The sequence below is a fragment of the Lagopus muta genome, chromosome Z (assembly GCF_023343835.1).
Source record: "Lagopus muta isolate bLagMut1 chromosome Z, bLagMut1 primary, whole genome shotgun sequence".
Classification (NCBI taxonomy): Eukaryota; Metazoa; Chordata; class Aves; order Galliformes; family Phasianidae; genus Lagopus; species Lagopus muta.
The window spans coordinates 68751759-68764046 of record NC_064472.1 but is presented as its reverse complement, the minus strand read 5'-3'; the positions used below and the strand labels follow the sequence as shown (position 1 = coordinate 68764046).

General features: G+C 41.0%; 1 protein-coding gene across 9 annotated transcripts in view; it reads right to left on the bottom strand.

Annotated features, from left to right (window-relative positions):
- The window catches only part of MOB3B (MOB kinase activator 3B), an 87475-nt gene that overhangs the window by 6289 nt on the left and 68898 nt on the right, over window positions 1-12288 (bottom strand). For all 9 annotated transcript variants that reach the window (XM_048931212.1, XM_048931211.1, XM_048931213.1 and 6 more), the window contains one exon: window positions 11928-12130. In XM_048931212.1, coding sequence (XP_048787169.1) covers window positions 11928-12130 — 203 coding nt within the window. The remainder of the gene's footprint in view (window positions 1-11927; window positions 12131-12288) is intronic.

Here is a 12288-nt window from a genome sequence, read left to right as displayed (position 1 = left end):
TCCAGACCATGTAAAAGGTGCTGCATCCCACACATAACAAAGTAGTCAGGCAGGAAGCCTTTTAACTTAATGCAAGGAACAGGATTCCAACTCTTGTCATTGCACTTGCAGCCAACAGGAAACAGGGAAATATAATGTTTACCCAATTATTTCACAAGAAAGACACAAAAGGCAAATCGTTTTAGGACTCAACCAGATCTGTGGAATCTGATTCTAGGATGGGATCTTGTAGCATTCAGACCGTATTTGGAAATGGGGGTTGGCATCCACTGCAGGATCTGATTTGACTTGACGTGAATTAAAGGCAATTTGATCCAGCAGCTGACTACTCTGTTCTATAAAATCCTTCATATTTCTCCACATAAACTGTATAAAAGAGTATCAGATGGCCAGTCACTTTGTCACTTTCCTGACTTTCTGTCAGAATTCAGATGTGAAAATGTGATTTGCTCTGAACAGAGGGCAACTCTTCTTTACAGAGTAGGGACAGCTGCAAGTTAAGATCCAAAAGCCTGCTATTTCATAAGAGTTTTGCCAAAAGGTGTATAAGTGAGAGAAGAAGTCCCAGATTTGACCTCAGGGTTGAAAGGCAGAAGCATGTAAGTGCCACTAAGGCTGTGCAGCTTGTCCTTACAGCTCCCCTCTCACGATGTCTCCAGACCTGTATAGCATTTCCTCTGGAACATCTATTGATGTACATAAAGTTGTCAGAATTTTCTGAAACTCCCCCTAGATTGCTTGAGTAATTTGTTGTCATTCATAACACAACCTCATGTAAAAGCCATCTGGATAGTCTTGTATCTCCACATTACTCCGGGCTAACTAGATCATTTAGTTACAAAATAAGTGAAATTGTTGGATTTTTTTTTTCCTTTCCAGTTTTAATTAGTTTTCATTTCTAGCTGATTACAGACTGATTACAGAACGGAATACTGTCATTTACTATTGCTGCAAAGACAACATAACAGATACAGCACTTATAGTCCAAACTCGTAGTTGCTTTTCCCTCAAATTTGTTACAGATGACACAGATAAATGTTCATAGAAAACTCTGTCTGCCATTTAATTTCCTGTTAAATGTTATTTTAAAAATAACAAACAAACAAAAACAGCCCAGGATTATTCCTTCAAAGCAACAAATACCAAATGTGGAACTTAACTATAACCCAGCACACATAGGATATGACAAAAACTTGCTTGGAAGCAGTCCTCCTTTTCAAAACATACATTTTCATCCTCAGATTTGACTAATTTATTTTCCTTATCTGAAGATTCATTAGGTGCTAATGCTTCTTGAGGCAGCAGTAATCCTACACGTCTGCACTGCACGTGCAGTGACCATGCAGGTCTCTGAGGTGAAGCACAGCCACTTTGTCCTGCAGAGCCGCTGAGAGGATGTTGGCAGCTGGGCAGCAGCATCCTCTCTACAGAAAAGCATCAGGGTTGTAAGGCAGGCAGCACCAGGCACTTTGTAAACTTGGCACAATAAAACACTGAAAGTGACTCATTCAACATTCAAAATACATTTCCATTCCTACTTTAGGGAAAAAAAATAGCATCAGAGGTAGGAACTGAGACACAGGCAAAGGAAGAGTAGGATTGTCTGTAAACTCTACAACAGGGCTCTACAACAGTGAGTGCCTACGTCGTTCCACTATCAATGAACTGTAGCTGCAGGTTTTTCATTGTTCAATTATCACTGACTGTGCACTTAGAACACCATTCCAAACTTTGCTATTAGTAGAGAATTCACCTTAGTGTAACACAAATTCTGCACACACCTGTTCATCTCCTTGCTCCTGCAACATTGCTTGGTTGAACAATGAGATCAGCAGTCCCTGAAATCCACTGTCTTCTTCCCAACTCCTGTTTCCCCCATCCCATCATGACGGCATTGCAGTATAAGACTCTGCAGTTTTATCCCTGCTTCTACTTTAAGAGCCTTCTGTTCCTGCACTGGCTTGACTTGGCTTGGTTTGGTTTGGTTTGGGCAACTTATAAAGTCAGAACATCCTTGAAACTTAAAGGCTTCCGTGTCGACCTAATCTGTTATGGGTAAATGAAGGACACAGAAATGTAGAACCACAGTCCCACTGCAGTTCTGCACACATGCGTATACACTTTAACTTATTTCAGGCAAGGAGCTGGAAATGCTTCTCTAAAAAAAAAATAAAATAATCACTATATTTAGAAGTGTGGTTTGGTACATGCTTTGTGGAAGGGAGGAAAATAAACAGGAAATAGTTTCTCAAGGAGACTGTTGTGTAGCTGTTACAATTATGAACCAGCTAGCCTCTGTCACAGTGACAGTGTGAGGGAAAGGAGTGTGCTCTTTGTAAGCATCTTCTCCTGTAACGTTGTGCAGAACTGAACACACGTAGCACTGCCCTCAGCAAATACCCACAGCCCAGTATTCAGCAGAGTTTCTTCAGAACTCCAGAGTATTATTCTGTGTTGCTGCATTCAGACCTGTACCTTCTCCCATTTTTAGATCACACAATTAATTCCAACAATGAAGGCAGACATGAGTGGAGCTTTCAAAGAAAGTAGAAAATAAAACTTTGGCCCAATATGTCCAGAAACCAGTTGCTAAGGAGAATTTAAGAAATAACTTCTAAGTAACTTTAAGAGAAATGTTCTTTGTCAAGTTCTTAAAGTACTCTCTCATTTGCCCTGGCAAGCCACTCTGTAAGTATCACAAGTCCATCTGTTTCCTTAGCATATGTGATTTCACAGAAGGATACATTCCTTCCTCAACTGCTTTCAGGAAGAATCAACATGATTTCCCAGAAGAAAGGAAGGAAGCAGCACTGAATCTTAAAAGGGTAATCTTTATCTCTGATAGATGCCCAGTCCTCCCCTCTCACTATTGCGCTAACATGCTGGACAAATACATTTGGCACAGAAGTCTGTAACTAAGTGCTTTCATTTCTGCTCTCCACTTCAAATAAAGTGGAAAAAGAATGGGAAAAATCCCTCTGACATCTTATAGAGTTAATGAGTAGCTGAAGAAAAATTTTTTTAATGGGACAAACCTACATATAGGGACACGCTGACATGAGTTACACGAAGAATGAGTTCCCCACTAAAGAATAACATTCTTCTAAGAAAATAATTTTGCTAGACTTGTGTGGTGAGTCACAGCAGTATCCAAAACATAAGGTGCACACATCTTACACTAGTAGCAGAATTCAATGGAAGCAGGAGGGATCCACAGTCCATCTGAGGCTAAAACTGTTGGGAAAGTGGATGAATACATATGGGTTACAGTATGAACAGCAGCACTGTAAAAACACCTGGAAAATTAACCAATGCAATGACATTAGACATGAAGGCACTCATGCAGCACCAGCATCCCTGGGAGAGCTTTCTGCTACCTGCTCCCATGAGGAAGAGGGAAATCCATTGGATTCCCAGCAGTACGTGGAGAAGGAGGATCTGCAGTAAGCCCACAGGACATCCTTCAGTCACAGACATTCAGTTGTTCAAATCAGAACCACAGAGTAAATGAAGGAGCAAGCAAAAGGCATAAGAGAGCATTTACATGCTGTTCTCTGAAGCACAAAGGTCTACAACTTTTGCTACCCTTGTGGCTGTTTTTTCTTCACAAAGACTTCAGCAACGGACAAAGCAACATGTGGACAAGGCTTAGTATCCTGGTCACAAGAGGCTGTTTGCTGTGGAATAACAAATATCACCTGGTCTGAGATCCAGTGCTGCACAACAGATCTATATTCAGATGGCAAGTTAACCAGGATAGGAATGGTGAAACCACATTTGTAACAATTTTTGCAGAGTTCATTTTTTTTTCAGAACATGTAAATTCATCACTATGACCTATAATTCTTTTTTTACATGATGTTTTACACTAAGTTATTTTGTACACTAACATATCTTTTCAAATGACACAATATTTTCCTTTTTTTTTCTTTTAACGACCAAGTTTATGTGGCACTAAATTTCTTCCTTTGGCTGTGAGAAAAAATTCTGCTTCTTAGCTTTCTGGTAGGTCTGGGTTTAAAAAGAATAACAAAAGGCCAACCCAAAACTCATTATTACCAGAAAGAAACACTTAAGAAGTACTGTTCAAATTGTGAAAATATACATTTTTACTTAGATCTAAAAGCTTTCCTGAACCTTATGCTTCTTAACGTGTTCACAATTGCCTTGTTATGCAAGCAAGAGTATGGGATTATGTCATCAAGTGCTACAGAAAAGAAAGAAATGATAGACATATTTTGAATACCCATCCAAAATTTCAAGTTGATTTGAGTTTAAGGAACACTAAATTTTGCTGCTTCATAAAGCAGTCTTCTGTTTCTGAAGACTGACATCATTCCAGCAGTGGAACACCCCCTTGCATCAGTCTAGCAAGGGCAGCTGACTGACTCTACGCAGAGAAGCACAAGGTATGGCATTTTGTTGAAGGGCCCTAACAGCGCAGTACAACAGCTGAGGTGCTAATGCAGGACACAGGTATTTCCAAAACCCAGGAAGCATGTGGGATTCCCATCATTCTTCTCACAGTTTTGGTGAAAAATCACCACTGCATTTTTCTGTTCTTTTATCTTAGTTAACATAGCAAAGTCAGATATTCCCCATGCTTACCGAACAAGCACAAATAAAATACTGAATATGCAAGATTCACATTAGCTCTTCAGAAGCATTAATTAAATAATAATGAAAAAGATTTCTTGACTGTCATTCCTTTTCTACCACTGAAATGTTGTAGCAGTTCCCTATAACATGACCTGAAAAAACTGCAAAACTATCAAAGGGATGCTATTTGTAGTTATTTTCTCTTCTAATGTTTTGCAGAACTGAACACATTCGGAGGTCTAAACTCCTTCAAAGTTTCCTCTTCTTACTCTATTCTGCACTGTTACCCGTAGCTCTTTCAATCTGGTATTAATCATTTCTTTGAAGTACAAATGTGTTGTTATTTATTACAGACCATGAAATGTGGATTAATTTGGAGAAACCCTTTTTATTCGCCAGGCTATGATTTATATTTACTAGCTAAACTTTAAAATAGGAATTATGTGGTGTACTCACCAAGCAACTGAAACATAAATGCACTCATAAAAGAGAAAATTGCATTAAAGTATAGAATGGTACAATGGTTAAGCCAAGGCACCAAAGAGAACCACCCCCAAACCTCTGGTGAATCAGTGGCACACAGAAAATTGTCAGCTGGAAAGTCCTTCAGCCTCCTAGTTTTGGCATTGCACATTTGGACTCCATGCAAGCAAACCAGCTGATGTGATAAAAATAGACTCAAAAAACACAGGCCAGAAACAGTCTACTCAAAAACTCTGGCACTGTAGTGCATCTTATGACATAGCTTTTTTAGAGCATCAAAGTTAAGAATTCTATTCTTCAGCAATATTATGTTCTCAAGTTCTTATTGTAGAGGAAAAAAAAGAAATGCTGCACATTATCACCATATATTTTAGCTGCATAAAAATCTAGGCTGGATGTGGCTCTGGGCAGCCTGGTCTAGCAGTTGGTGACCTTGCATGTAGCAAGGGGGTGGAAACTAGGTGATCATTGTGGGCCTATTCAACCCAGGACATTCTATGATTCTGTAATTCTATGAAAAACTGGATTGGTAGCAAGGAATGCTTGATTTCTTTATTTTACTTTTTAAGGAAAGAAATAACAGTGGCTAGTTAGCAACAGTGATGAAACTTCCCTGAGTGGGGTCTCTTAATTAAGCAAATAATTGGAGGGAGAAAAAAAAGACAAACTAATGCCTACTTTAAAACTGATGCTTAGCTAGCATTGATTTTTGGATAATACCCAGACAAGCAGTAAGTCAGTGTACCTCCCATGCACCTATACCCGTGCATACTGCTCTAAATCACACACTACTGTTAAAGACATTTTTGTACAGTGGTTTTTACACACAGAAGCGTCACTGATAGATTTTAGAGTCAGAATCTGTTAATGATAGATTAAGCAGGGAATGAACAGCTATCCTTCTGGAGCAGCACCTATGACTGAACAAGATCAAACCTTATGTGTTCCCTGTCTAAAGCTTACACCATCTGTACAGCATACAGAATGCACCAGAGAGTCTGGAAGGATGAAAAGTCAAAGATACCTTTCAAACAATGTGCTAATATTATTGTTATCTTGTTCTTCTATGTGCTGTGAATCGGGAATCACCAAGGCTGGAAAAGACCTCCAAGACCATCCAGTCCCACCATCCACCTACCATGAATATTTCCCCACTAAACCCTGTCCCATCTAAACATTTCTTCAACACCTCCAAAAACAGTGCCTCCACCACCTGCCTGGGCAGCCCATTCCAGCACTGAAGGTCTATATTTCAGCAGTAATGAGCAGCAATATAAAAATAGAATTGGGTAGCTATAAGGGATAGTTATAAGAAGAACACAGTGACTTTAATGAAATTAGTTCTCTGCTTTCAAGCTCAGAAAGTCTTCTGCTGACAGGCAGATCATTTATATTTCTGAGTCTGAAACAGCTAATTTCACAGTCTATTGATTTATGGCTACCATCGCTGCTTTCACAAAGACTGATGTACAAATTAAAAAAATGAACAGGAAAAATTCAAATTCCAATTTTCACCATGAATATAAAAAACTAGCTAAGCAGAAAAATCAATTATTTGAAAAAAAAAAATCAAATGAATTAAGAAAGGAATATTGATGTTTAAGAATTTATGCTTGAAAAATTTATCTGAAGTAGAAGCCTCATTTAATCAAATTTTGACTCAGCCATCTTTCATCTGAGAGTACTTTTACCAAGATGCTAGCAGTTCGCTATGTTTTGTTAAGCCTGATATTGCTGTTTTTTCCACTATAAGCTCTGGATAGAGCTAATGCCAGATGGGCTATGTTTACAGAATTTGTGCAATGTCTGTGGCATTTCTGGCAATGAACTGCCTAATGAATAAACATTCTGCAGCACAAACAAAGAGGCAGCAGAACTTCCAGTTATGTTGTGAAAAGATGTACTGTTTGTAGTAAACTGGATGTCTAACAGCAGCTACATGGGCCTCATGCACAGCAACAGCAGAGCTGAGGTGTGATACTTGAGCCTTGCTGTAAAGCTGGCAAAGCAAAGGCATAACAGAAAAACTCTCGGCACTCATCTGGATACCACTTGCACGGAGTACTTCTCATTACTTCATCCTGAAATAATGTGCATGGAGAAACCCACCAGGAAATGCAGACTTCGTGAGCTGGTACCCTGCATCCTGTGTGATACCCTCAGCAGGTGGCTGAAGAAGCACAAACAGCTGCTGCAAGTGTTTCTACCATGTGCCTTGTGCTGATACTAGGTTGTGTGCAACTGCTCCAGAAACTGCCTAGGCAAAACCAGTGTTCAGCTGGGTCTTAAGATGATAATGTAATGACTGGCTCCGATACAAGGAAGAAGGGGCTAACTGAAAATAAAGTGCCCCACATTCATGTCAGCGTAATCAGGGCAGTAATGCAGCTCTGAATCATAAAATACAAGAAGGCAGAGTTAGATCATTATATAAACCTCACTGCGCAATTTCCTGAATGTGTTTAAACTTTGAAATCTTATTGCCAGTATCATATTCAACAGGGGAGAACTCACTAAGAGAGTTATCAGTTAATCTGCTGATACAGAAGAAAACCAAAGAATGCAAACCTTCAGCTAACAGGTTGCATATGATAACTCACATTTCTAACCAGCAGGGTGTTGGTAGCAGGGGGTGACTGGGATGACCTGTGTTCTGGGAAGCCACACAAGTCAAAGCCCCTTGCAAGTTATAGCTGCTTTCAAAGGCACACCTCCAAAGGTGCTGTGGGCAAACTATGCTGGAGTAGAGACAACCTGAGCGACTGTGTCCTTTGGTTAACACATGCTGGTGTAGTGGAAAACATGCAGCAACCAGCAGAAATAAAGCATCACAACCCTAGCTTCCTGCATAAACCCTGGCCTTGCCAAAGGGACTGGCCATAGTTGAACATAACATGTAGCACAAGCATGGTAAGCTGAACCTCTGAAAAGAGGATGAAAAGTTTTTTACTCAATTTGAAAGCGTTTCTCTCCTGAGTGTTTTTTTATTATTATTATTTTGTCCTTTTACTTCTCATTATCTCATTAATAAGCAAAAGTTTCTGTTCATTGCTAATACATGAAGCATAATTTCCCAAATCAAGACTATTTTGCTCAAGACATGCTTATTACTTACAAACTTGAGCAAAAAAACCAAGAATGTTATTTGACATGGTTGAACTGCCATTTGAACAGCAAGCTGCTATGCTGCATTAAAAGCCTCACTAAAAAGCAAGTTTAGATTGTTTTAAGTATCCTCTAACAGCAGTAATCTACACAGGTTGAAGATGGAATGGAAGTAATAATAATAATAATAATAATAATAATAATAATAATAATCAATGATATCGATGTAGGAATTGAGTGCATCCTCAGCAAGTTTGCTGATGACACCAAGCTGAGCGGTGTGGTCAACATGGCTGAAGGAAGGGATGCCATGCAGAGGGACCTCAAGAGGCTGGAAAGATGGGCCCAGGTGAACCTGATGAGGTTCAACACAGCAAAGTGCAGAGTTTTGCACTTGGGCCAGAGGAAACCTAGGCATCCGTACAGACTGGAAGGAGCAGTCCTTGAAAGCAGCCCTGTGGAGAAGGACCTGGGGGTCCTGATAGATGAAAAGCTTAACATGAGCCAGCAGTGTGCTCTTGCGGCTCAGAGGGCAAATGGTATCCTGGGCTCCATCAGAAGAGGGGTGGCCAGCAGGGACAGGGAGGTGATTGTCCCCCTCTACTCTGCTCTTGTGAGGCCCCATCTGGAATACTGCGTGCAAGCGTGGAGCCTGCAGTAAAAAAGACAGGAAGCTGTTGGAGAGAATCCAGAGGAGGGCCACTAGGATGATCAGGGTGCTGCAGCACCTCCCCTATGAGGACAGGCTGAGGGAGCTGGGCTTGTTCAGCCTGGACAAAAGAAGGCTGCAGGGTGACCTCGTTTCAGCCTTTCAGTACCTAAAGGGAGCCTACCAACAGGAGGGGAATCAACTCTTTGAAAGGGCTGATAACTGCAGGACAAGGGGAAATGGTTTTAAGTTGAGGGAGAGGAGATTTAGGTCGGACATCAGGGGGAAATTCTTTACCATGAGAGTGGTGAGGTGCTAGAACAGGCTGCTCAGAGAGGTTGTGGATGGCCCGTCCTTGGAGGTGTTCAAGGCCAGGTTGGATGGGGCCCTGGACAGCCTGGTTTAGCATTAATGGGGAGGTTGTTGGCCCTGCATGTGGCAGGGGGGTTGGAGATTCATGATCCTTGAGGTCCCTACCAACCCTGGCCATTCTGTGATTCTGTGATTCTGTGATTCTGTAATAGACATCACACAACTAGACCGCTTGAAAAAGGCTCAGAAGTAAAATAAGGTGAACTGTGCCACTGGAGAATAAAATCAGTCACTCAGGAAGCGAGTACAAAACAGATGCTACATATTAAACTCAAACCTTAATTTAGTTTCTGATAAAACTCCCCTGGAGACATGCCACTAGGGTCTTATGATGCACACTGCCTCTTCTGCCTGTGAACTGTGGGAAAGGGCCGGTGCGTTCTCAGACTTGCTGTTTTCTCACAAATTAGCCAATTGGCCATGCCTTGTTTCCTTCAGGACCACCTGCAGGATCAGTAAGTGTGCCAGCTTCCTTTTTTTTTTCCATACAAAAAGACTCTTTCCATGAGAGACTCAGGGGTCTGTCAAATTAACACAGCCTTGAAGATGGGAAGAAGATAAGCAGCACTTTTATCTATAGACTCTGTATTAACAAAAGTTATGAATGGGAGGGGAGGAACCCTATTTGACTCATTTGCCTTATTTGATTCATAACTGTTACATCAGCTTACAAATGCTGATAAAATCTATTTTAAACTAAGGGTGAAAGTCCTGCCAGCAGGCTAATATTACTATTTATCTACTGCCTACTTCCTAGTTATTCTCCCTTTTTGAAGATGTGGTGATAAATCAGTTGCCTTCCTGTTTAGTAAAGCATGTGGCAGTCTGTTTATTTAATCAGCTCCTGGCCCATTTTCTAATTAAGGGAGATAATGTGGGCTCATTTCCTGCCATGGCGAACCTGGCACGGCACAGGTTGTCCTCAGCTATTGCAATGAAGTAGAAGATTATTTGTAATATCTGCTTTTGTTTGGCAGCTCCTCCCCTTCTCTCTGCCCAGCTGAAGACAAAAATGCAGATAATTTTTTTTCTTCATTTCTAGTTCCTCCCGAGTTGAGGACAGGGAGACGTAAGAAACAGGTGGGGTTTTGTCATCTTGCTGATACTGTGCCTTTCATGCATGTGGAGCAGTTTTCTGGAAGCTCCTGCAGCTCAACAAAGTTCAAAGCACCCTGTGCTGAAACTAAGAGTAATTTTGTGAGGGAAGCAAATGCTGGAATGCAAGGGGAAAGCATATACCAATGCAGCATTCTTAGCCTGCTCTCCTGCTAGACTTGGGCCACCTCCTGCACCACTCTGGCCTCAGACCTTCATCTGTCTGCTCAGCACAGGAATTTTGCTAATCTCTTCTTGTGGCATCAAATTAATTTTTGGGCTCTTTGTATGTCAAAGCAGGCAAGGATCTTGTAGCTGACTAGCTGTCTCCTCTTTTCCCACCCTGCCTCATTTTATTTGTAACACAGCTACAGAGATCAACAGCTACAACAAACCCAGAATCCCTGGTGTGCCAAAGTTCTCTTTTACAGGGCACCTACTCACCCTTACCAGACATTTAGATGGTATTAAGTTCTCCACCCACAAAGGAATGACAGAAACATTACAGGTTACTTGTATGTGCCATATACAGCATCTTTCAGAGGGACTTGTGAAGTGCTGCAAACAAGACCATTCTCTTTGTCTTTATTCACTGGCTCTGCTTCAGTTATCATAAGCACATACATGTACCACTCTGCAATAGCTCCAGCTCCCAGAGAGCCACCACTTCCAGAAATATTTAATACCAGCTATGCTGTACATATCTGTGCATTCTGCCTTTGTGAGGAACAATTGAAAGTCTGTGGATGTGTTCCACAGTGTTCCTAGGAAACACTGCTTTCAGTGGAGCACGTTGGACTGTGTTGCATCTGCGAGTGTTGGCCAATCTCTGCTGCTCTTGTGCCTCTGAGGAAAAAAATACCCCAGCCATTATGAATAAGCTGTACAACACAGTACTTCCAGAATTCTGGCCAACACAGAAATGTTGCCCCATACCCTTTAAAAGTTGGCGCACAATGAGGAAACCTTTTGAATTGTCTTTCTTATCTGCCTACACTTCTATTTCACTTGCATTTGCAGACCACAGCAGAAGGGTTTCCATTTCTGAAGCCTTCGTTTTGAAAACAATAAGTTTCATATGACCTACCTTCAGTCAAAAGGAAGTGTCTGGTTTTCTTACGCTGTTAATTGTCTGAGTCTCAGTCTCACCTCATTTGTCTCACTTAGATCCAGGCCTAGCACACTCAATATTTTCAAAAACACCTACTTAAAACATTTCTAAAAAATCCCATTTCACCTCTATTTACACCACTGTTCTCTTCATGTGCATGCGACTGGATGCTACAAGTACCATGCTGTTACCAACTAGTGAAAAAAAGACAGCACAAAATTATATATAAAATATATAATACAAGAAGGAGGGAAAGAAAACTGAATTTCCACTTTAAAATGAAAGCATTTCCCAGCTTGTATTCTTCCATACAAAATACACTGTATTTTTATCCTTTGACTACTCTACATCTCACAAATGCTGCAGTCGATGGTCTCTGGTCAGAAGTCAAGTTCTTTGCTTTAAATTGCCTTTGTTCAACCATTGAGAAAATCCACTGCAGTAAGTGTGGGAAAGGCTCAGTGAAGGGTGGCTGAATATCTCCTTGAGCTTTCTCCTCGACCTCACACTTACCAAAGGCTCTAGTTCTTTGCGGTCTATCAGGTTGAGCTCTGTCACGAAGTAATAAAAATGCTTGTAGCAGGTATTGACGTGGGCCTCGGCCCCAATGAGGATGATACGGTCAAAATGATGAATGTAGACGTGAACAAACACCCGAAAAAGCCGGCAAAGTATCTTCTTGCAGATCTGAAGGAAGTTCTTTGGAAAGGGAACACCTGTGAATAGAGAAGGTAGAGAGTTGTCACAACAGCTTGTCATCCTACCAAAACAGTGACTTTGGAGTAAAGAAAAAATCTGTAACTGTAAAGCAGGTTATGACATGACTCCTTTCCACTCCAAAAGTCTATGTAACATACAGGTGTCCAAACTTTTG